At 35.7% G+C, this 27,230-nt stretch overlaps 1 protein-coding gene across 2 annotated transcripts; it reads right to left on the reverse strand.

Moving 5' to 3' along the window:
• Positions 1-4,094: 4,094 nt before the first annotated feature.
• Positions 4,095-27,103, reverse strand: ndfip2 (Nedd4 family interacting protein 2). Of its 2 annotated transcripts, none has more exons than XM_051702201.1 (8): positions 26,864-27,103; positions 18,597-18,762; positions 17,723-17,853; positions 13,102-13,189; positions 9,251-9,375; positions 8,566-8,632; positions 7,975-8,080; positions 4,095-5,432 (listed from the first exon to the last, which is right to left on the reverse strand). In XM_051702201.1, exons 1-7 carry the CDS (start codon positions 26,897-26,899, stop codon positions 7,977-7,979), a joined length of 717 nt encoding a protein of 238 aa, XP_051558161.1. In that variant the 5' UTR covers positions 26,900-27,103; the 3' UTR covers positions 4,095-5,432; positions 7,975-7,976. The 2 variants fall into 2 exon arrangements, with proteins under 2 accessions (XP_051558161.1, XP_051558162.1); XM_051702202.1 differs by having other exon boundaries at positions 4,095-5,447.
• Between the last annotated feature and the right edge of the window lie 127 nt (positions 27,104-27,230).

Raw genomic sequence — 27,230 nt, forward strand, 5'->3', positions numbered from 1 at the left:
TATGTGCTTTGAATGTTTTAGCTAGAGCTTTGAAAAGTACCATATGGTAAAACGATCTATTTTAAGATGTGGTACCCTGGTGATACCATGTTTTTATTTTATTTTTTTTTAACCACATGGTATTCTTTGAAGCAGGGTAAGAAATTACAGCCCCAGATATTTAAAACGCTGGGGCAATAATGCCCCTGTAGTAGCATTTGATTGGTTTAGTGACTTAGCAGAAACCATGTAGCTAACATGAAATGGTTTTGGAATGAAATGGAGAAAAATAAAATGTCAGTTCTGAACAAAATTGGGGGCGGAATTATGCCCTCAAACACGTAAAAAATGTCCCTGAAAATCAATTCCAGGGCCAATTACTGCCCCTTATTTAAAAAGCATTTTCAGAATTTTTTGTATTATTTCATATATTGCCACGGGGCAATATTTCCCCCCTTGGAGTTGATTATCAGGGCCATTTTTACCTTTACCAGGGCATATTTTTTCAAACCATATAAAAACACACTGTAAATTGTCCTTTTATGTTAAATGTTGATTTAATAAATTCATTTTTAATTTTTAAAAAAATTGTATAATCTAAATGATTATATGGGTTGTTACCTATAAAATCACCAATAACTCATATTAACATAATATAAATAAGTAGACCAAAATGTATTTGAGTAGACTCCTGTTGTGGCATTTGATATTTCATAATATTATATACTAGGTCGGTTTAGTGCCATTGCAGAAACCACGTAGTGAATATAAAATGGTTTGTATATGAAATGACGTGATAAAAATAAAAATAAATAAATGTAAAAAAAAAATCAATCTGAATGATTATATAGGTTGTTACCGATGAAATCAACACCAATATATATGTCCAAATGTATAAGCAGACCTAGAATTTGATAAATTACATCAGAGGTTGCAATGGAAAACAGGAATTCAGAGGCATTTTTGGCCACCCATTTTGAATTTCATGGGAATTTTTGCTCTGAACCCTCATTTATTTCTGCTTTGAAGTATCATGCACATACCATGGTATATGAAGCTGGTAATAATCGAGTACTACTGTATATATCAAAAGTACTGTGGTTTCGTCATCTGATACCATTACTGTACCATGTACAGCCACAGTACTAATCTGTTAGAGGAGAGAAATATTTATTGTGAAAGCTTATGAGAAGACATCTACCCATAATATGGGACCGGAAAAAAATTCTGTCCACAACAGTAGGACTATGTGCCAACCGGAAAGGAGTTATGTAAATGGGTCACTCATTAAAAGTTTAAGAAAGAGAGTGTGTGTGGGGGAGAACTTGGGATCGGGTAGGAGTATAAAAGTGCCACTCAGTGGTGGAGATAAAGAAATGTCTTTCAGAGAAGGAAAAACAGCCCTTACAAAAAAGTACTGTGGCGCAACCTTGGTAAAGTGAAAATATCAGATGTTAACACCATAGCACTTTAATATATACTGCTAAATGATTACCATATTCATATGCCATGGTACATAATGTACAAGTCCAAATAAAAGCATGGCAATACCATGTTACTTTTCATAAAAGTCCTAAAAGTATGAGTATTTCGCTTATCTACCAAAGTATTTACATGGTACTCCAAGGTATTTCAAAGAATACCATGGCATTAACATGGTACATGTCCAAAAAACTATGAAACTTTTCAGAAAAGTCACAAAAGTATTAAAGTATTAAATAAAAAGTCATTAGTATTTCATATATCTTTCAAAACTGGGCCTTATTCACCCTTAACAAATTTTTATGTAACTACCGAATTTCACAAGAGTTCAAGACCATCCCAAATATTATCATTGCTGAGTCACACAAGTGTAATAACTTTAATAATTACTCAAACAGTGTTGCCAACTAATGTAATAAAGAAAATACTGTAATAGTAATTAAACTGGAATTATAAGTGCTTAGGAATAAAATCACAGCTACAGCTACCTGTATTATGAAAGTCAACATGAAACATTTTCAACCCATTTTACTTCCATAATGTGACATGTTTCAAAGTTAAACAGACAACGTAGTCTCATGACAACTACGTATGTACAAGATGGCGTAATCGTAATATATCATACAACATGGCCAGTACTAAAAGGTACGACTTTTATTCCCATAAAGCATTTCAAATTGATACAGGCAGGGCTGTTTCTAGCTATAAGCGGTATTAGCGGCCGATAAGGGCCCCTGAGCCACTAGGGGGCCCCGCAAAGCCAGGTGGGTTTTTTATTATTTTTATTATTTAAATTTTTTGTATATAGTAAATTATTGTTATTTATAGTCATTTATTGTAAATTGTTATAGTTATTTATTGCTACTTTATTGTAATTTTTGTTTGTTGCATTTTGTGTAATAAATAAATCAAAATGTATGTTAATATATTAACATTTTTTGAAGACTGTATTGTGGTATCATTCTTGGGTGGGATGGGGGTGGGGACTGGCAAGCCTCCAAGTAGGAATTCGCGTAGGGCCTCCATATGCTAGAAACGGCCCTGAATAAAGGCTTAAAATGTATTTGAAATGAAATTTCGTTCCTTAATCCACATCTATTTGTGCAATACAAATGATTGATGTATCTCAATAGCCTGTAATACGCTTTCTGTCTCATTCCAAACCCCAATATGTTTTACAAAAGTAATTTTCTCATTAAAATCATGGTTAGGTTTAGGGTTTGGTTTAGGGGGTTCAACTTAGTAAAAATCGTAATAACGTTAGTTGGTTTGTTTATTTTTCCTCTATGCAAGTAGTACGGTTTTGTACGAGCCAACTCGTACGATTCCTTGCGATTTCGCCATTTTGTACTATTGTGGTATGTCATGAGACCGGGTTGTAAACAGAATATTCCTAGAGAGAAAAACTTTATCCATTGTAAATTTAGTGGATCGTGAAAAGTGGTGGGTAACTACCAGAATGAAGCCCATAGATTGGAGAGGAGCGCTTGAGAAATAAGAGGGCCTGTTGATGTCAGTCAAAAAGTAGTTTCAGAGGCAGAAGATGTTGAGAGTACGACAACAAATCTTTTTTACCTCCTGAGACTCGAGCATGACTACTGTGGGCATTTTCTTTTTATTTTATTTTTATTTTTAACTAGTAGCACCTAATAAACATGCAAAAAAAAAAAAAACAATTCTAGAGCAAATAGTTTTCCTAAATAATATCAAGCTATAGAAAGTCAGATTCTTTTACCAAATCGTTTATCATGTTTCCAGGAGTGTTGGTCATTCATGTTTTTGAGACGTTACAGACATTACATCAGAAATTAGCATAATTAATTCAAGTAACAGCCTGCATTGTCCAATCACGGCCAACCATGTTCAAATAAAATTTTACATTATATCTATGTACTGATTATCATTGTCCCATGTCTGACAAACATGTTGAGTGGTCCAAACATCATCTGCAGCCTGAAACTGAACTTTTGGTTGGATTTTAGTAGTGAATGACTTAACCTCCAGTGTGCTGTCTGTCTGTACTGGTCTCAGAACAGTTCTAAACGCACCTCAATTTCATCCGAACTCCATACAAAGCCTCTTAAAGCAACATTTTTCAGCTTTTTGATGAATCCAATGATTCTCAATGTAATAATAAATATAGGATTTCTAAGGAATAAAATGTGCTGAAATACACATTAGTGTACATTGTGTTTAGCAGCGTGGCGTTTCGAGATAAATCGCTCTAATTTTTAAAAAAAAAGGCATATCGCATGAAACTAGATACTTTAATCTTTTGACTCAAACAGGTTTCAATGTAAAAACGTAATTAGGTTTCTTTCCAGATGTAGTTTTGTTGCCGTTTCTCCCAAAATACAGACTCCGCTGTGGTCAGCGCCATGTTGCTTGGTCACATGACTCTTTTCGGTGCAAGTTTAACCCTTTAATGACAGCCCAGAGTCTCCTGAACTGAGATCAGTCGGTTTAAATTAATTTGTGAAGCCAAAATACAACGTCCACGCATGTGTACTCAAGGTCGCACAAGGTTAAATAGCATGTATTAAGTAAATAAGCATGGATTTCATGTTGACTTTAAAGTAAAATAATCTGTCACACTTAAATGTTTAAGGTCCAACAACAGGCCAAGAAAAAAGTTCCCGGGATTTAGAATTTTATTGGCATTTTGCAAGACAAGAGAATAAACATAGCACACAATAATCTCTGCCAATCAGAGAATATCCTCAATATTTTTTTCCAACAAAAACAGTTTGGTTGTTTTAATACATTTAAAAATATACGTTGCATTTTTTAAAATCAGGTTTTGTTTACTAGATTAGTTGTCATTTCAACAGCTGTAACCAGGTTAACCATGCAATTTTCTTTTTTAATATCCAATATTGCTAGGCTTGTGAGGAATAGAAACAAAATGACAGTAGCATTCAGGCAGTAAAGTAACTAAAGTCATCTAGGCAGGTCACAGCTTGAGCAAAGTCGCAACTTAAAACAACTAATAACGATAATCATAAAAAAGGAACAAAAACTGAGAAGGTGCAAAAGGCAAATATATATTTTAGGATAAGTACAAATTCCATTTCCAGTTTTGAAAAACATCAATGAAGTTGTTTAATCATTTACTATAAAGTTAAGCAAGACACAACTTAAGAAGAGAAAAAAACTGTGCAATTTTATTTTACACTGCCATTAGCTTAGCTAAAGTTATGAGATCAACAAACTCTATCTAGATTGGTTTATTAATACTGCAATGCAATAAAATTTGCCAAGGCCCTGGATGCATCAAAGCTAAGAGAAGAATTCTAGTCTAGTTTTGTCAAGACTAACTGAATTTGGTAAACGGCATTGCATAGGACGTCTTGGCTGCATATTTCTGTTGATCTTTTGCAGTTCGTCCAACCCAAGGACGTAAATCCACTACTCCACATGCAGTATGTGGACATATTAACTGATAAGGAACTTTTTTTTGTCCTCCATTTTTTGTCAATTTTCAAATATAAACCAAAATGTACACTATTAAAGGGATAGTTCAGCCAAAAATGAAAATTCTGTCATTATTTACTCACCCTCAGGTTGTTCCAAACCCAAATGACTTTCTTCCGAAGAACACAAATGATGATGTTAGGCAGAATGTTGGCCTCAGTCAACATTCACTTTCATTATACAGGAAAAAGCAGCATTAACAATTCTACAAAATATATTTTCGTGTTCAAAGGAAGAAAGTAATTCGTAAAGAGTTTTCATTTTTGCGTAAATTATGCCTTTAACATATCAGATCCGCACTCATTCAAAGTGCAGTAAAGCCACTTCCACTTTTACCAAGTTCAGTTCAGAATATTTGGCATTTGAGTTGATACTGTTTTTTTCCCGTCTTTTTTCTCTTCCTCTTTTTCTCCTCTGTGGGATCCAGTCCAGTTCATTTGACGGGTTGCAAATCATCAAGGAATTTCACATTAGGGAGGAATGTTTGGTGAGGCGACCTTGAAAGAGACAGACTGAATGAAAGTGAAGCTTGTTTTTTGGAACTTTTCCACAATGGCAAACTGCATAAGAACGTTTATGAGAATCATCATCAATGAACCAATTTACATCCGATTAGCATGTCCAAGCGAACAAATATATAATCACTTTTTGTAGTGGTTGCGAAGAAAAAAAAAAAAATCGAGCCAAACAAATATGTTTAACTTGCTTGAATCGGTTACTTCAGTAAAAGGCACTTTCCACGAATAGGGTCAAATTGCTGTGCCAATGTTTTTAAGCAATAAAAGCACAAATCTCATGTTGTTTGGAGTGAGAATTATTAAATATGTTGCATAAAGTATTATCCAAAATAATTAGATAGTTTTGTTCTTTGCTTCACATGTACTGTAAGTTAGAGCTGGGCGATATATTCACAGTATATGAAGATACATGCATGATTAAATGCGCTTTTTATTTCTTATACTTACGAGTATGAGAGCGATAAGATGTTTTAATAGTCTCCGATTTAAGCTTCAGTAGCAAAAACGGCATTTATAGTTGGTAAGATGGATTCATTGCCGTGAATCAATTCAAATTGCCCATTTCAACAAATCAATTCAAAACTCTTCGTTTGTGTCATTACTCAAATGTTAAGAAAGTTCTGACATTTTCCATGTATTTTTATAGATATAGATGTAGGTATATATTGCCGTTTATTACTATGCATCGTTATATTTATTCATGAAATTGGTTAAATAGAATTCTTCCATGTGTTTATTTAGTCAAAAAAAAAGTGTGGAAAACATGCCTTAATCATTTTAGATCTAAACATGCTTATTTTTTACTGTATTTTAGTTTTTAGTTTTGAATCTACTTGATGGCATTATTGTTGGTAAGATGCGATTCATTGCCGTGAATCAGTTCAAACTGCCCATTTCAGCAAATTGATTCAGAACTCTTTGTTTGTGTCATTACTCATATGAAAAATGCCACAACTTCTGTAGTATTTATTCTAATAGATATTATATGTAGGTACATATTGCCGTTTATTACTATGCATCGTTATATTTATTCATGAAATTGGTTAAATATGATTCTTCCATGCGTTTATTTAGTGAAAAAAGTGTGGGAAAACATGCCTTAATCATTTCAGATTTTAGATCTAAACATTACAGATTTTTACTGTTTAATTGCTTAAAGGAACTTTTTGATTTTGGGAAAAAAATCACCCTTTTCAGAACATACATTGATATTGTTAATTAACAAAATGTATATTAATCATCAAAAGCCTGTTAAATATCAGCATGTTTTTTTTTTTGTTTTTTGTTTTTTTAAGCAATATCGCCCAGCCCAATTCAAATCAATTCTTTTTCCCAGAATGTTGCAAATGCAAATGTTTGCAGTCTCTTTTCCTGCTTGGTTACTTTGCACATTAGGTAATTCCTGGCCATAGAGGAAGTGTTCCTTGTCAAGACAACATTCAACACATAATATGACAGCCGCAGTAATTAGACTCACCACAGAAAATGCGATCAGCTACTGAGTAACAGCCGCCAAATATTTAACCACATTTTTTTTTTAAAACAAGTCAGGCACTACTGTAAAAGCAGAAACATACTACTGCATGATGGTCTGTCCCATTACACCACCACCACAAAAAATAAATAAATAAAATAAATAAATACAATTATATATGGAATTAGAACAAGTAGCAATAGAGTTTGTAAAAAGATGTCTAACAATTACGATTCAGTGCATCAATTTGTCATTTAAAGGTGCTCATTTGTTGTCATTTTTCAGAGCTTTATAAGCAGAGACAACTAAAAAAATTACTATGAGACACTTTCAACATGTTTGTTTAATTGAACCAATGGCATGAGTTTTGGGCAGGACTATTTGTTTGTTCGATCAATGCCAATACATTTTCAATTACTTTTGGTGTTGTTACTAGTGCAGGAATCTTAAAAATCGATTATAATGACTATAATAATACCCAATTAATTAAATGTTGTTTTCTAATCCAAAATACAATTCTTGACCTATTGTCAGTTGTTAAAATCTACGTTGTTACATTTGTGTATTCAGCTTATTTGAAAATAATTATTAATCGTTCTAAAATACCTGAATCAAATAAAATCATAGGGCAAATTTTCAGATTTTGATTAATCTTATTTCGTAAAGAAATGTAATAAAAACAAACAAATATTTGCACCTGTTAACGAAAACTACATAGAAACATTTTTATGAACTGAAATAAAAATAAAATAAATACGACCTTGAAATCATTGTATTTTTAGATACTCAGTACCTATTTTATCAAATTTGAAACATACATCCTGTCTTCATTCAACATGAAAATGACACATTAAACATTTAAATCAGTTAACGCATTAGCTTAGCCCTAAAAACAGAAGCGGAAAAAAGTATCTAAACTAAAACTAACAGTCAAAATGAAAACTCATCTAAATTGGAATGACAAATAAAAAAATGCTAAACTATAAAGCTGCTGCTATGTTCTTGGTAGAATCACACCCACTGTATGTGTGTATAATGACGCCTCACCTCTAGTACAGGAGGAAGAAGCGGGTTCGAAGTGAAGACACCATGCTCTCTGACATGTTACGAACTTTCAAGTAATTCACAAACCCTCTGAAGAACAGCAGGAGACCTGGAGTGGACGCAGAGTCAGGTCAGAGGTCAAACAGATGATGCATAACAGCAAATTATTAACAAAGAGAAAAAAGCTGAATACAGTTAATACTGCAACCATATTATACCAAATAAGAAGAGAAAATACCACAATCGTATTATTCCACTTAACTAGAAGAAGCACAAACCATAAAAGCGTAATCACAGTGGAAGATCGCTTCTATAAATAATGCTAAATGTGTTATGATGACTCTCCTAATGTTTATATTATATACTTGGACACCGAAAACCACAACACTGCTTACGTCAACTTTACTGATTAAAAACAAGTTCCATTTTGAATGTAAAATTTTGTAGGTCATGTAATCAGCCAGCAGATGGCGCCAGAGTGCTGGTGAACAAATCAAAACAAAACTGATATTAACAGACTACATAAATCTAGAAAATGTGTTTCTTGACATTCACAGTAGAAACGTCACAAAATGGTGTATCATTTGTACCTACCAAGAACAAGGAAGATCCACCAGAGCCAGTACTGCCCGTTGAAATATCCAGTAAAATAGTCTGAAAACTGAAATGAAAAATAATCCCATCAAACACAGACTTTCAATGTCGTTGATATGCAAATAAGTGGCCAATCCTTCTTTTGACTAAATTTTGTTTCCTCTGTTTTTGAGCTATTCCACGACAGACAAACTGAGGGCCTCAAGGGTGTACTAGGGGGTCCATGTAAAATTTGAGAGAAACAAAAAATTGCAACGTTAACATAAGTTAACATGACAACTTAAGATATTAATTACCTAGGTTTAAAGCAATAAAACTAACACATTTACTAATATGCATAACCATTTTATTCTGCTTTCTAATGACTGATCAGAAAAAAACAGATTTATTATTTATTCTATTTACAGCCATAGATTTTCAAAGAAAGAAATAAAAAATCTAATCAGCATATAGTTGTGACGAAGAAAAAAAAATGTGTTTGTTTTGTTTTTTGTACAATGGTGATGTAAAAGCCAATTATTTTGTTTTGGAAAAAATCTGGAAACAGGCTTTATTTAGAATATCATGCTTACTATTTTTCAGTTTACACATGAAAATATATAGCTACCTTTATATTTCAAAAAGCGGGTCCTCATATTTTGTGGTCCTTCAAAATGTTTGAAAAGCTGTGAAATAAAAGACTCACCCGCACAATGAGGATCCATTTGATAAGCGAGAGGCCGAAGCCACAGATGGCACCATAACGGCCAGCGATGGTATTGGTCAAACAGAAAGACAAGCAGAAACCGATCCAGTTGAAGAGAAAGGCCACTGATTTCAGGGAGAGAGAGAGAAAGTAAATTTGTATTAATGAAAAAATGACTGCAAACAAAATTAGGACACAGTCCTTACTTTGAAGTAAAAAAGCAAGCCTTTCAAGCTTGTTTGAAAAGTAGGTTACCTTGTAAATAAACATCTATACTTAAAAAAATAAAAAATAAAAAAAAAAACGAACTTTTCAAAAGTGTCTGTTAAAGTGATTTTACCTCATGTAGGAGTGCCTAAAACCCCCTTAAGCATGGTAACATTACTGTAATATAAAGCCTTTCATGGCATATTGCTTATATTAAATGCCAGCTGAATTATGATAAGACACCTACGTTTAATAAATAATAATATTATTATTATTATTAGCTAATAAATATTTTATAGACTAATTATTATTATTGTGATTATTATATTTATTATTATATAAATCATTTTTATATTTAAAATTTATGTAACAACAATAATAATAATAATAATAATAGTGGAAAATAATTATTATTATAAATTGCATAATAATAATAATCTATTATTATTATTATTATTATTATTATTATTATTATGAGAATAAACTATTTATCCACCAAGTAAAATGGCGGAAGTTATATATATTCAAACCAGCCCGTCTGGCACCAACAATCATGCCACGGTCCAAATCACTGAGATCAAATTTGTTCCCCATTCTGATGGTTTATGTAAACATAAAGTTCCTGACCTGTATCTGCATGATTTTATGCACTGCACTGCTGCCACATGATTGACTGATTAGATCATCGCATGGATGATTGTTGGTGCCAGATGGGCTGGTTTGAGTATTTCTGTAACTGCTGATCTCCTGGGATTTTCACACACAACAGTCTCTAGAGTTTACTCAGAATGGTGCCAAAAACAAAAAACATCTAGTGAGCGGCAGTTCTGTGGACGGAAACGCCTTGTTGATAAGAGAGGTCAACAGAGAATGGCCAGACTGGTTTGAACTGACAAAGTCTACAGTGACTCAGATAACCACTCTGTACAATTGTGTTGAGAAGAATAGTATCTTAGAATGCTATTCTGAGATGTGAGTTGGTGTTGTTTTGGCGGCACGAGGGGGACCTACACAATATTAGGCAGGTGGTTTTAATGTTGAGGCTGATCGGTGTATATACGTATATATATATATAATAAAATAATAATGGCGTAAAATAATAATTATTATAAATTGCATAGTAATAATGATAACTATGGTTATTATTAGTATGACTATTTTAACACCAAGTAATCTAGTTCATTTACCCAACTGTAAGCTGTTTATGATTAACAAGCAAACTGGCAGTTTAATATAGAATTCAAATAACTTGTGTTCACAGGTGTGCGTGTATATATTGGATTTTTTTATCAAAAGCTTCCAATGAGGCTCATTCAATCAGAATTTAGAGTTGAAACGATACATTTTAAGATAATAAAAAAAGTGCCTAAAAAAATCCTTAACTGTGATAAAATTACTGTAATGCCAGTCCTTTCATGGCATATTGCTTATATAAAAAAAAAAATTAAAAAAAAATTAAAAAAAATTTAAAAAAGGGAGTAATTTTTTTTTTTTTTTTTGGGCACATATTAGCTTTTTTGGTTGTGCACGCTTTGTACACTTTTGTTACTATTCATGGTAAATCTTCAGTAAAACATTTTTCTCAATGGATCTTGGACTTTGAATGTTTTTTTTGTGTGTGTGTGTGCAAGTTTTATGGCCTGGTGTGCAGATTCCTTTTTGCTTTCTTTGATCTATTTGAATTGACTCGACGCACCCACTTAATATTTGTGACTTAATGAATTGGCGCAGGACTTCTTTTGTATTTTTAACTGTATTAAAGACACCAACGTTTTATAAATAATTACATTATTATTATTATTATGAATAAATAATTTGTGTGTGTGTGTGTGTATGTGTATATATATATATATATATATATATATATATATATATATATATATATATATATATATATACACAATTTATATATTAATATTAATAATAATAATAATGGTGTAAAATTATTATTATTATAAATTGCATAATAATGATTTATTAGCATTAGTATGATGTGAATAAGCTATTTTAACATGAAGTAAACTAGTTAATTTACCCAACTGTAGGCTGTTTATCATTATCAAGCAAACTGGCAGTTTCACATAGAATTTCAATAAATCACGTTAACAGGTGTGCGTGTATATATTGGATTTTTTTTTCAAAAGCTTCTAATAACATGGCTCTTTCAATCAGAATTTAGAGTTGAAATGATACATTTTAAGATTTTAAAAAATTATCATTTAATTATAATTTTAATTATAATAATAATGGTAATTCTGGCTTGCAGATAAACCAGCATATTCTGTCCTCAATAACAAGGGAAGCTGTAGTGAAAAGCCACTCTATGTGCAATATATGAAAACGCCACCAGATGGTGTACAAGGAGAACTGATGGCAGAATTTGGCCTTAAAGTGAAGTCTCAAAAAAACTGTGCTGTGTTCAGATTGAAATCCTAGCGTCCCCATTTACTTTACAGTATATACTCCATACTGCATACTAATTTAAAAAATAGTATCCGAGACATGCAGCAAGAACGTTTCCTTCAGCAAATTCAGCGTATAAATGTTATTTCCAGTTATTTTGCATTCATAACCCAATGTCATGTAAAAATGTCAGAAATGGTGTCAAGTCAAGTGTACTGCATTGTGGGATACAATATCCCAATGCAGTGTACTCTGTTGAATACTGAGCATTTTTGCTAGTGGTAGGTATGGGTATTCCGTGCATACAGATTTCTCAGGTGTTCACAGATAGTATAGTGATAAAATAGTATGAGTAGTACGATAGTATGCTATTCCGAACATTGCCAAACCCTTTATGACAAGTGAGGACCGCTGAAAATGTCCTATTAGTCAGTTTGCGTCATGTTTCACCATAGTAGTAAAGACCTTGGACCTCACAACTACAGAGCGCAACAGTTTGGTTCCGAAAGTAAAAATCTCATTCATTTTCTCCATAGACAAATATAACTTGTAAACATTTAAATACAGATTTACCGTGAACTCGGACGTCGTTAATCGATGGTATATGCTTCTGTTGAAGCCATCAGTCTGCATTACTCCATATTCATTTATTTTAAAAACTGTATTTAATAGCAGAATTCATAGTGAAGAACTACACTACCCATGTTGCTCAAGACAAGTTTCACCAATCAGAGAATCACAGCAAACAAAGTGCGCCAGAAGAGCTCTTTAGCGACTGCACTGTGAATGACGCAGTCTCCCTACACTCTCGAACTACTTATATAATAGTGTATATCTGAACATCTTGCTATAAACTTCAAACGTCTTGTTTCTTTAATTATAATCAACAACTTTAAATCTATAGTTTTATATATTTACATTGTTTTTAATTTGATTATGTCATTAGCAATGCTCATGGGATTGTAGTTAATTCCCTCATTAGAGACGTTAAGTACACAGTCTTGTACCTTTGTCGTTTTGTTCAATTTTTAAACATTTTGTGGCTTCAAATCAAAGTTTGTAATGTTGTCATTCACCTCGGAGCTTTCATGGCTTTGAAATCTTTTATGAAGGATTTTATGAAATCCCTATGGAAAAAATGAATGGGAAAAATACTTCTAGATTCAAGATGGCTGGCAAAGTGGACGGGCACGGTTGCGCTCTATTGCCAAACCTGTACACACACATTCTGTTTAACTCACTGAAGAAGGCCAGCATAAAGATTCCATCATTTCCGACCCTCAGCTGATCGGCATCACTGAAGTCATCAGGAACAGGAAAATCCTCATCCTTATCAAGATAGAAAGAGAAAGAAAGAAAAAGACATATGGATGTAACTATATTATTATTCTTTTCATTTTTGGGTGAAAATGAATATTCTCTCATCATTCATACACATCTGGGATGGCATGATGGTGAGTAAACTTTCTTCTGCAGAACACAAACAAAGATTTTTAGAAAAAAATCTCAGCTCTGAAGGTTTATACAATGCAAGTGAATGGTGGCCAGAACTTTTAAGCTCCAAAAAGCATATAAAGGCTGCGTAAAGGTAATTCATCTGACTCCAGTGGTAAATCTATATCTTCAGAAGCGATATGATAGGTGTGGGTGAGAAACAGAACAATATTTAAGTCCTTTTTTACCATAAATCTTCACTTTCACTTTCAAGTTCTTTTGTTTTTGGTGATTCGCATTGTTCAAGCATATTGCCAACTACTGGGCATGGAGGAGAATTGATAGTAAAAAAAGGACTTAAAAATGTATCTGTTTCTCACCCACACCTATCATATCACTTCTGGAGACATGGATTAAACCACTGGAGTCGTATGGATAACTTTTATGCTGCCGTTATGTGCTTTTTGGACCTTAAAAGTTCTGGCCAACATTCTGAGCTGAGAAATTCTTTTAAAAATCTTTGTTTGTGTTCTACTGAAGAAAGAAAGTCAAAAACATCAGGGATGGCATGAGGGTGAGTAAGTGATGAGAAAATGCTCATTTTTGTGTGAACTATCCCTTTAAGTTCAGCTTCACATCGCTACCACAGCTCAGAACAGAGTGATGAGATGTTGTATAACAATCAACCATCTTGAATAATGCTCTAATTCATTCTTTTTTTTTTTTTCCTGAAGAGGTTTCATAACAGGGCTTGAGCGAGCTCTGTTCTTTGTGTCCTCAATTTGCTGTTGCAGAATGGTGCTACTTTTTATCTGTGTCCATAAAAAATATACATTGCTTGTCAGCTCAACACCAGAAAATAAACAACTTTTCAGACGAATAATCCTCTTGTGGTTGTACTTAAACGTTGGAACAGATTACAAACAAGAGCTTGGGTTGGAAAACAGCTCACAAAAATGAACTGTTAACAAATTAAAACCATAACCACATAGCTGCTAGACTACAACAACAAAATAGAAAACAAGAGGAATACTTGGTTTAGAAACATTATATTTATGAACATGAAAACTGATAGTCACATATATATATATTTTAATTCCGCATTTAGACTTTCTTATACAACATAAAGTGGCCCCAAAATGTATTGGGGCACTAAAGCTAATTTAAACAGGTAATTACATTAGAAAACAAAGCATCAAACCAAGTGGAATTTATTTTAATGAAAGATACTACAAGCACACTTTTTAAGCAAAACATTTCAGTTGGTCAGGTTTTAAATGATAAAGCAATGCATACACCAATGAGCCAAAACATTATGACCACCTGCCTGATATGATGTTGGTCCTCCGTGTGCCGCCAAAACAGTGCCGACCCACCGATGGCATGGACTACACAAGACCCCTGAAGGTGACCTGTAGTATCTGTCACCAAGACTTTAGCAGCAGATCCTTCAAGTCCTGAAGGTTGCGAGGTTGATCTGTTGTGGATCGGATTTGTTGGTCCAGCACATCCTACAGATGCTCAATCGGATTGAGATCTGGGGAATTTGGAGGCCAGGGCAACACCTTGAACTCTTCATCATGTTCCTCAAACCATTCCCGAACAATGCGTGCAGTGTGGCATAATCCTGCTGAAAGAGGCCACTGCTATCAGGGAATATTACTGCAATGAAGAGGTGTACCTGGTCTGCAACGATGTTTAGGAAGGTGGCATGTGTCAAACTGAAATCAACATGAATGGTCGGACCCAGGGTTTCCCAGCAGAACATTGCCCAGAACATCACACTCCCTCTACCGGCTTGTCGTCTTCCTACAGTGCATCCTGGTGCCATCACTTCCCCAGGTAAACGGTGCACAAGTACACAGCTGTCCATGTGATGTAAAAGAAAACGGGACTCATCGGACCAGACGACCTTCTTCCGCTGCTCCAAGGTCAAGCTCCGACACTCACGTGCCCATTGTAGGAGCTTTCAGTGGTGGACAGGGGTCATCATAACCACTCTGACTAGTCTGCGGCTACACAGCCCCATACGCAGCAGGGTGCAAGGCACTGTGTGTTGTGACACATTCTTCCCATAACCATCATTAAAATTTTCTGCGACTTGTGCCACAATAGACCTTCTGTCGGTTCAGACCAGACAGGATAGCCTTCAATAATTTTGCTGTTACTTAGATTAGGGTTCGTTGCCCTCGCTCATCAATGAGCCTTGGGTGCCCAACACCATGTCACCGGGTTGTGGTTTGTCCCTCCTCGGACCACTGTCGGTAGGTACCCACCACTGCGAGACTTCGAGAACTGATTGTACGTTTATGTGGCCTTGTTAAGAGATGATCAACGTTATTCGCTTCACCTGTGAGTGGTCATCATGTTTTGGCTCATCAGTGTATAATGTTCAAATTATATGTACACTTTTTTGGTCGGCAAATGTTACTGGAACATGTCCATAGTTAATAGTCTAACAGTGGTTATTCTTCTAGGACATCTGTATTAACCTAAAGGGGAACTGACTTCATACATCCACTAAAATGGCTCAGAAATGTGACTTTAGCTTAAAAAAAAAAAGGTCTAGCATCTAGGTCTAGTTTGCACATGCCACTTCATTTGACATTTTGTTATCTAATGCAATGACATTCAGACATTTTTACAATAACATATCTTCATCTAAGCTCCTAGAAATGATACTGTATCTATGGGACTCTTTATGTAGGTCACGGTTTCTTGTGGCACACCACATACTAAAACTGTCTCTCTCACTAAATACACTCATAGTCCATGATGAGCTACTTCTGAAGTCGTACGATAGCTTTGTGTGAGGAGCAGACCGAAATTTAAGTCGTTATTTGCTGAAAATCTTTCCATCAGCTATAGCTCTCAAATCAAAAATGGCATCAATGGCATCAAATGACAATGTTCCTGCATATTTTGTGGTCAAATGAGACAAACAGGAAGATCTACATGGTGAGAGATAGGGTTAGGTTTTGGTGTAGGGTTGCTGTGGGACTCCTAATAAACATAATATACACATTGTGTGAAAGTCGCACGCATCTCTCGGGAGACTTTAGATATCTGGATGGTTACCTTCTAGATATGACCACCAAAAGCATCTGGCGTCAAGGTGCCATTTCTGTAGCCATTTGTTTCACAGCTTTGGCGGAAGGGACGTTTTTCAGTAAATTATAGGCCTGATTGCGATTATTTGAGGTAACTGCAATAATTGTGCACTTCACATTCCAATCACATTTTAGTGTCCAAATAAAGTGTTTTGATTTAAATTAAATTAATTTGATTTTCAAATCAATTTACAGTTTATTTTATTTTATTTTTAGGTTGACTGTGTAAATGTAAAGTAGACCAAGACTAAAGTTGACTAAAAGAGGGACATCTTATATTACAAAAAATGCACATTCTTCCCTTGTGCAATATTTAATCAGTTTTGAAGGAAATCATATATTCCTATTTTATCTTAATTGAATATTCCGGGTTCAATACAAGTTAAGCTCAATCGACAGCATTTGTGGTATAATGTTGATTACTCAAAATAATTTTGACTCTCAGCTCTTTAAAAAAAAAAAAAAAACATTTATATTACGTCGCCATGGCACTCAGTTGTAAAATTGGCAATATTTTACACAGAAAAGGTTAGTAAGTGGTTTCATCACCCTAAAATCATGTTAACATGCATATCTTGTGGCTATACTTTTGAAACAAGTGAGTATTTTAACGTTTTCAGATTGGCCCCATTCACTCATATTGTAAGTGCCTCACTGTAACCAAGATTTTACCTTTTTTTTGTGGTAATCAACATTATGCCACAAATGCTGTCGATTGAGCTTAACTTGTATTGAACCTGAAATATTCCTTTAAGTATGACAATTTGTATGACAATTAATCATCATAAATTGCAATTATTTTAATGACAATTACCGGTAATTGTCAGCCAAATGTAAAAATCATGACAGCCCTAGTGAATAACAACTTATTTACTAGGGCTACGAAACTAATTATTGAATGGCTTCAGAAGACTTATATAGAATAATATAGCGCATGAGTGGTATGACTTACATTTATGATACTTTTATGGTGCTTTTGATCATTTTTGAGCGTAATAGATCAAGTCCCCACCGACTTTCATTATGTAGAAAAGAGTGGCTTAGGATATTCTTAAAAACACTGACCTTTTGAGTTCCACAGAATAAGAAAGTTAAACAGGTTTCGAACAAACAGAATTGACATTTTTGGGTGAACTATTCCTTTAAAAGGCAGAAAAGATTTAAGAGTTGAAAATAAACATCACTCCATCTAGCAAAACTCATCATTACAGCAATTTCCTTCTAGGGATTTTTTAGCAGACTGTACTGAAGTCACAGTGGAAAGTCGCAGTCATCGTTCTGCATAATGAGTGGGTGCGTAGTTGGATAAGATACTCACTCGTGGCATAACCTCCACCGCTGAAGCCGCCATGGCTGCTGCTTTGGCCTTCTCCGCCTCATCGTATGTAGGCAGAGATGTGGCAATGCTGTATGGTGGCGGCACGGGAAAGTCCCCCGGAAACGTGCTCTCTGCAAAACGATAAAAGACACAGGTTAGCCATATGCCACACTTTTCTAGCTATGAGTCTTTCAAGCAGTATTTCAAGGCAGCATTGTATTGATAAGACAAGAATCACTATTACTATTTTACATATTTAGGGTTAGGAATTTAAAACAAACACCTAACCTTTAATATTAAACTTTGGTGCATAACTCATCCTGAACTGTTTGTGCAACCCTAGCAACCATCCAGAACCACCCAGAGTCTTTTTTTGTCATCTCTGCAATTAATTCAGCTTGAACCACTTTACCTTCAGACTCCCTTCAACCTTTGTTTTGTAGATAGTGTCAGTTTTAGGTGTGTGGTCTATTTTTGGTCTCTATAAACATTATACTTAAATGAAAGATTTTCTATTTATTTATGCAGAACTACAGCCTAAAACCTAAACTTACCTTAAACTTGAACACCATACTTTTGTTGCCTTTCTAACAATGTCTAAATAACTAATTTAAGCATTCAAGCATAATACCTCTTTGTATCTTAAGTCTTAAAATCATGCCATGGCAAACATAAATTCAGTCAAGTTAGCCAAAACTATTCACTGGTCATATCTGTATCCCTACATCTGACATATCACCATTATCACACTTGCTAACATTACCATTTTATCACTATGATAATATTTTACGATAATCGCTATGACAATAAGATTCAATAAGTTGTGAAACAGGTGTGGCGTGTGAGGAGGTAACACTCCTACAGGTGTTCATACCTGCTGCGGCCGTTGCTCCCAGGGCCACACTGGCATAAGGAGGAGGTGGGGCTTCTGTATCTATTGCCGCAGGGTTGCTAATACCGCCCACAGCAGCAGCGGCCTGGGAGGAAGTGGATGGCTCGCCGCTGGCGGACCCTTCAGAGGGGTCGTCCTCATTGTGCAACTGCAGATGGACCAAAAAAAAATGGAAACAAGCCATGTTTCACTAAAGAAACTCAAACTTAGAAGGGATTGACATTAAAGGCTAAAGTATATTTTGGTTTTCTGCATGCACAGTGCATGTAACGTACATTTTTGCATCAGCACAGCTCTGTCCATGCGCAACTTAGCCTAGTTTTCCTAGACATGCATACAGTCCACGTCTTTGCACATTGTGCATTGGTGTTGACTGTGCTAATAAAGTATCACAAAGCAAAAGCTCCAGAACGGATGAATCTTAAGAGCAGGTTCTTTTGAATCTACACCACAAAACATACAGTTCAACCAGTGTAGCCCAATTTGTGAATGAATGACTGATAAGAGTCATCCGTTCTGGAATCTATTTTGCAGTGTAGATTTAAAAGAACTGGCTCAAAAGAGTCGGTTCTTTTGAATCAACAGTACGAAACATACAGCGCAACCAGTGTCATCTGATTCCCGAACGAATGACTCTTATCAGCCGGTTCTTTTGAATCTAGACCACAAAACACAGCGCGACCAGTTTAGACTTATTCGTGAATGAATTACTCTTATTAGCAGGTTCCTTTGAATCAACAGTGAGAAGCATACATCGCAACCAGTGTAGATTGATTCCTGAATGAATGAATCTTATGAGCCGGTTCTATAGAATTAACAGCGTGAAACATACAGTGAGATATTTTAATTGGTTTTGTTTGAACATATTTTGCCAGAATCTTTTCAAATGTGAAATGATCTCATAATTTTGTAACAGGCTGCTAAGGGCAGTAAATCCGATATTAATTGCATTCATCATTCACAAATAGTTCTTCTTCACAAGTTCTATAAGAATCATTAAGAAACTGGATTTGTTAAGAGAAAACAGAATCGGTAAATTAACATTTACATTACATTTGGTATACGCTTTAATCCAAAATGACTTTCAAGTGTTTCAAAAAGTCAGTGCATTCAAGGTATACATTTTATCAGTTTGTGTGTTTCCTGGGAATCTAACCCATGATCTTGACGTTGTTAGCGTCATGGTCTTCCAGTTGAGCTACAGGTACTTTTCTTCCGCTTCCCATCCATATAGCTCATGGGTCGTCCATTGTCATGTTTAAACCTACAAACTTTGCCAGCACATATGCAAAATACCACACTTTAATATACTCTGTGCTGTCCTGGAAAGGTCCATCTTGAAATCATTTTGGATCAGTTGAAACCGTGATGTACTCAACGGAGGAGATCAGCTAACACTGCAAGGAACATGTCAACAACTTGAGTAACAGTTTGGTCTCTTGGGTTGCATAACCTTATTCCCTTTTCCCTACAAAGAACAAAACAATCTGTAAAGCAAAACTTCCAATACCAGGGTGGAATTAAAAAGAGGCACTGAATGAAAAATCTGGCGTTGAAAAGGCGCCTTGAATCTAAATCCACATGAAGTGACCTGAAAATATTTTTTGAGCACTGAGGCTTCATGGTAATATGACAGTTCAAGATTTCAGGGAACTCATTTGGCATATCAGAGGAACAGGATGGACACAGAGACTCTGCCAACAAAGTTTGCTAACAGCATAGTTCACACAGTAACAGGAGAGTGACGGTAATGCAAACCTCAAGACTGAGGCACAAGGTTGTCCCTAGAGCTGCACCTGTTTAATGGCTCTTTTCAAGCCAATCATCTAATGGTGTACATACCAGGGGCCTGGTGAATTTCGTGAACATCACATGCAGTGTCGTAAAAGTAGTCCTGTCAGCAGACGCTTCTGTGCCAAACAACTCTACAGTACACTTATTACAGGGTACCTTTGGAGAAACCTGGGGTTAAGTGCCTTGATAAAGAGCCAAATGGTTCATGGCTGCTCTTTGTGGGGTGATGCAGCGAGTGGACATTTTTGGCTGTTACATCATTTTTTCAGCATCTCGCACAATTGCGTTGAGTTGTAAGAGGGCGTGTTTTAAAAACACGTCTCAACATCCGTAATTTGTTCTATTCCAGTCCACCGACTGTTCTCCGTCTAGTTGTTTTTGAATGCAAGGAGGGCCCTATAGTTTCCTCGATGCGGAAAACTTGGACAGAATTGCAGAATACAGTCATAAAAACAGAATTAACATTAAAATGACATGGAATTTGACATATTTGGGAAAATTAATATTTGAATGCACAGTTAATCAAATTAAAATCGTAATGTATCCTAATGTGATTATTAAACTGCAAAAGGTTGCAATTTAATAAAAAATGTATATTTAGTCTGCATATGCTGCTCACTTTAAAGTGAATGTGTGTGAAGCCAACCACTCATACACTGACAACACCGTATCATGAGCATCATGTTCACCCTTTGTGTGTAGTGGGTGACAGAGTGGAGCACTCATTCACTTTGAAGTGTGCAGCACATACAGACAACACATTTCTTTAATTAAATCACACCCTTTTGCGGTTTAATAACCACATTGGGCCATGTATCGATCTTCTTATCCAGAGGTGAGAAACTAGTCAAAAATGTACTAACCATTATCACAGTGTCATCATAGTGTGCATGCATTGAACATGTTTGTATGGGCTTGCAGTCAAAAGAGTATACTTTAAAGGGTAGAACGCTTGATTGTGTGCAACACGTAATACCACGCAAAATATAAAGAATTCCCTAGTCTTAAGGGGGAGGGACATTCTTGCTCTTGAGAACGCATTTGATTGGAAAAAATTAGGAAGTGCAGTGTGTCACCAATGTTTTTGGTCTGTATTTCCAGAATAAAAAGTCTGTACATTTTAAATGATTATCACATTGTTTTGGAGTACACTAGCATATAGATGTCTTTAAAGCTAACAGATATGGACTAAAAGCAATGTTTAGAATGTTTAGATTTTTTTTTTTTTTAAGTGACGTAATTATAGTGTTTTTATGATCTATCATTGCTGTCACTTCAGTGTATTTGTGCCCATCCCTATACCATAATATATGAGGCCTACTGAAGCCTCAAGGCTAAGAGCAGTGGGAGTCTTTGCATAGGTCAATGTTCTAAGGTTTAACTCGTCTATCCTCAATGAAATGGCAAACAGAAACAGAATTAGATGCAATGAGGGATGAAGTTCACATGAGAATGATTACACTGTGAGGCCACATCAAGGACTTCGGGAACAATGGCAAATCAGGCTCTCTCAGTCACTTTGTAATGAGGACAACTTGGAGGGTGGTTACATAAACACAACAACTGGCCAGGGACGAAGGAAACATCTCCAATGCAGTCAGTCAATCTCCGAGGTTTGTAGTAAGCTGTTAGGGGAAACCATCATGTGTAGTTTGGAGATAAGAGGTATAGCCAATCTATGTTATGACTAGACTTGCACAGAAACAGCACCCACATTAGTCCACCGAAAACTCCGCAACTAGTGTAAAAAAAGTTATATATTTCATTAACGAAAAATGCAAGAGGGCGGAGATGGGTAGAACCTCCGGAATTTCTACCTATCCCCTGCCCCCTTACAGTTGTTTATGTTTTCTGCACGCACACCCTTTCTTGTAATTATAAAGGGCTTGACTTAATCCAGTGTTGCACTAAAAACAATGATTATGAATCATTTTTAATGCCGTTTAGGAAGTAAAACTGGCACTAAACATAAATGAATGGATAAACAGTGAAATGAAAATGTATTAATATGAGAAAATCTCAATAATTATTTCTTAAAGATGAACTCAGTAACTTTTGTCTTTGTGTCAACTTGGGGCTTGGACACCTAGCGGCTTGGATGCGGCATCATTTAAAATCAATCGTTTCCAGATTGAGATGCCATTGTAGAAATGTAGTATTCACAGTCAGCCATGATTACTTTAATCAATGAGTGAAAGTGTCAAATAACAGGACAGTTACTGAGATTAAGCGAGTAGTATTCGGCTGGTCATGTGATTCTAACATGGCAGCCCCCATGTGCAGCCCCTCTCCATGTAGAATAAAACAGCTTTTATAAGGTTACTGATATGACTGGAGTATTTATCTCATGTGAGTGTTCATGATTTCCTACATATATTGCAAAATTACAATTCATGTCTTTAGGAATTAAAAAAATTGTAATGAGAAAAAAAATTACTGAGTGCACCTTTAAGTACATTAATTTGTATTGTGCTTATAAACTGGCTTTTTGCATGTGGTATTTGGAGTCCTCCATATGCGTTTTGTAGCATTAACATTTATGATTAATTGGTTGTTAAATTAAATGACAAATGGATTATAGGGTGGCAGCGTCATTATTTTATTTTTACACAGAGACTGGTAGATCTATTACTAAAATCAGTTGACTTCTGCACCCCTGGTTGCATTATGCCAATGGTGCAATTCCAAAATTAGAAGAAAAATGTTTTTTGTTTTTCCAAATTGGAGTGCCGATAACGCTAGAAGTTCAGAACAAACATTCCTTTTTGTATCTTCATTTTTAAGGCCCTATATGTTTATCACCCAGAGAGATGGGGCTCTCAGTGTGGCTTCATCTGAACATTTATTATTTTCAATGGTCAATAACCAAATGTGGGTCACGTAGTATGAAGTTAGTTTTTCTTGTCCAACAAAGGTCTGAGGTACAAATAGTGTTGAAACTAAAAAATGCACCTTTATATATTCACATAAAAAGAATGTCCAAAAATACACAATTATTAAAGGTGCACTCAGTAATTTTTTCCTCATTAAAAAAGTTTAACTCCTAAAGACATGAATTGTAATTCTGCAATATATGTAGGATCATATCAGTAACCTTTTAGAAGCTGTTTCACTCTTCATGGAGAGGGTCCGCACATGGGGGCTGCCATTTTAGAATCGCATAACCAGCCAAAAACTACTCGCTTAATCTCAGTAACCGTCCTGTTATTTGACACTTTCACTCATCGATTAAAGTTATCATGGCTGACTGTGAATACTACATTTCGACAACGGCATCTGAAATGATGCTGCATTCAAGCTGCTAGGTGTCAGTTTAAGTCCAAGATGACACAAAGACAAAAGTTACTGAGTGCATCTTTAGGAATAAGCAACACATACACCGATCAGCCACAACATTAAAACCACCTGCCTAATATTAAGTAGCTCCCTCTCATGTCAACAAAACAGCACCAACCCGCATCCCAGAATAGCATTCTGATTATATAATTCTCACCACAATTGTACAGAGTTGTTATCTGAGTTACCGTAGACTTTGTCAGTTCGAACCAGTCTGGCCATTCTCTGTTGACCTCTCTCATCAACAAGGCATTTCAGTCCATAGAACTGCCACTCACTAGATGTTTTTTGTTTTTGGCACCATTCGGAGTAAATTCTACAGACTGTTGTGCATGAAAATCCCAGGAGATCAGCAGTTACAGAAATACTAAAACCAGCCCATCTGGCACCAACGATCATGCCACGCTCCAAATCACATTTCTGACCCATATCTGCACTGTACTGCTGCCACACGATTGGCTGATTAGATAATCGCATGGATGATTGTTGGTGCCAGATGGACTGGTTTGAGTATTTCTGTAACTGCTGATCTCTACTGGCCTGTCTAGGCCCTGGTTCTACAAAAACTGCTGCACAATTTTGCCGTGTGCTGACTACAGGCAATTTCAGAAAGACAAAGATAAGTGAGGAGACATCAATATTGTGATACAGATATAATAAAATGGATAACAATGAAGAGCAGCTCATGTGACAGAGGCTGAGTGCTATAAAATAACAAAGGAAGAGACTTCTAAGAATGGTTACTGCAGTAAAGCCACAAGCACCTAAATATCGATTTACCTTCAAATGGAAAGACCAGCTAGGCCTATTTGTTAACACATCTGAAGGCGCTATTTTGCGGTGGTTGCACAGCAACTGCCTAACACGAGATCAAAAAAGTTTGTGACCAAGGGCAAGCAATTTTTTTCCTTCCTTGAAACGATGAAAAGAACATACAGCAGCCTGCTAGATGAATTACCCAACACTCCCGGAATTAAATTTCATTTGCGGTGTTCTTTTTTGGAAAAGAAAATATATTAAACAGACCTCCAATATTTTAAGAACAGAAAATAACAGGGTATTTTAAAAAGCATATGAATTGGAGAATGGTTTTTCCTTCATTACTTTTTTTGGCCTTACTCAATGTTAGATGGAGTAATCTCTTGTTATATACACTTTAACCTCCATTTTATTATTTAGGCTACTGATACTTCAAAGAATACCACAGTATTACTTCTTTCACCCTTCTCAGCTGTGCATAAAGCCACCAACAGATTTCAAAAATATAATAATCGGCTCTGGATCCAGAATACTTATGTGGGCCTTTTGTTCAGGATGGAAAAAAACACACACACACACACACACACACACACACACACACGTGATACAGTCAAAATCTAACAAGCTGCCTACAAAGCAGCAGGACGTTTGCCATCATAGGTGTGTTTGGAACTTTCAAAATGCATTTATGACGCCTCAAAATTTGTTCAAACATTCTGAATGTGGCTATAATGGTCCAAACGTGCATGTGTTGCCTCAGAATGCATTTGAACATTGCAAATGTGCATATAATGCCTTAATATGTATGCAAAGTTCTAAACGCACCTATGACGCCTCAAAATGCATTTAAACATTCCAATCACGTATGTGATGCCTCAACACGCATTAGAACATTTCAAACACCTTTATGACACCTCAAAATGCTTTAGAACCGTCTAAATGTGCATGTGCAGGCTCAGAATGTTTCTGAGCATTTTAAAAGGGCATAATGCCTCAACACGGATTCCAAGATCTAAATGTGCCTATGATGCCTCAAAATGTGCTTAGGACACCTCAAATGTGTTTGAACGTTCAAACACGCATATGACACCTCAAAATGCGTTAAAACTGTCCAAACGTGCATATGCCTCAAAATGCCTTAGAACGTTTAAAAAGCATGACATCTCAAAATTCAATAGCATAGTCATATGTGCCTCCATATGATGCCTGAACATGCATTCAAAGTTCTAAATGCGCCTATTGTTTCAAACTGAGCTTATGATGCCTCAAATGTGTTTGAACGTTCCAAACGTACATACAATGACTCAAAATGCATTAGAACGTTTCAAAAGCATATGACATCTCAAAATGTGTTAGAAAAGTCAAAACATGCATTTGTCCAAATGATGTCTCAACATGCATTAAAATTTCTAAAGGCGTCTATTATGCCTCAAAATGTGCTTATGATGCCTTAAATGCGTGTGAACATTTCAAACATATATATGCATTAAAATGTATTTGAACGGGTCAAATGCACATATGATGCCACAAAATGGGTTAGAACATTCCAAATGTGCATGTGATGTCTTAACATATAGACTTTTCAAAGTTGTAAATGCACCTATGACACCTCAAAATGCATTAGGATGTTTCAAAAGCATCTGACGTCTTAAAATGCGTTAGAATGGTCCAAATGTGCATATGATGCCTCAACATGCATTCAAAGTTCTAAACGCGCCTTTTATGTCTCAAACTGAGCTTATGATCCCTCTAATGTGTTTGAACGTTCCAAGTGCGCATGACGCCTCAACATGCAATCGACATTTTAAACGCAACTCACGTGCACATGATGGCTTAAAAATGCATTAAAACGTTCCAAACACATTGTTCCAACTCATTTTGAGGCGTCGTCAATCCAAAAGCGCATATGATTCCAAACACGACAAAATGCTGTCTAGGTAGGATTCTCACTAGGTTTTGAAACACAGCCACTGTATCAGCTCTCCAGCTGTGTTAGGGGCCATTTACACCGTTTCTTGCATTCTGTCTGTTCTGGTTTGTTTGTTTTAGTTAGTGGTCTATGTATGCGTCAGATTGACGTTGCCTTGTTTATACAGCGTCTACTGTTTTAAACACAGCGTGTCAAGTTGAAACGAGTTCAACTTTTAAAAACGCGTTTCTGAACGCAAGAACACATCTTGTGTGAATGGTCCTTTATTACTTCGCAGCGTTGAATATGTGAGTTGATGATGCGGAAGTCATGTCCGCTCTGCTGCTCACTGCCATTTTATCCGCCTATCTTTAATCTTACATCTTATTTTACCAAACATGTTATATTTAATCGTATTATATAACAATAATTATACGAGTATATAACTTACCACTTGATAGCGGTTCGCCGCCTGATCCATTTTCATGTACGGTCAGCCCAGCCAGCGGCGAAAAATATCAGTAATCTTTTATTAATTCAAATTAAAGTTAGATCTCGATTTTAGCTGAGATCAGTGTTTTTTTTTTTTTAAATCGGCACTATTCAATCATACGTCTTTCCCAGCTACACAAAAGCCATGGTGTAACGCTAGCGTTCATACACACACACCGCCGCGTCTGACAGTGAAAAACAAAGCGAGTGGGCGGAGACGCCCGCGTTGAAACCATGACATCACAATGGCATGTCAAACAGCCTATTTAATTATTATTATTAAAATATAATTTCCGGACAGACTGAAAACATACGCCAAAATGTAT

Source organism: Myxocyprinus asiaticus, chromosome 7 (genome assembly GCF_019703515.2).
Source record: "Myxocyprinus asiaticus isolate MX2 ecotype Aquarium Trade chromosome 7, UBuf_Myxa_2, whole genome shotgun sequence".
In the NCBI taxonomy this organism is placed as follows: domain Eukaryota; kingdom Metazoa; phylum Chordata; class Actinopteri; order Cypriniformes; family Catostomidae; genus Myxocyprinus; species Myxocyprinus asiaticus.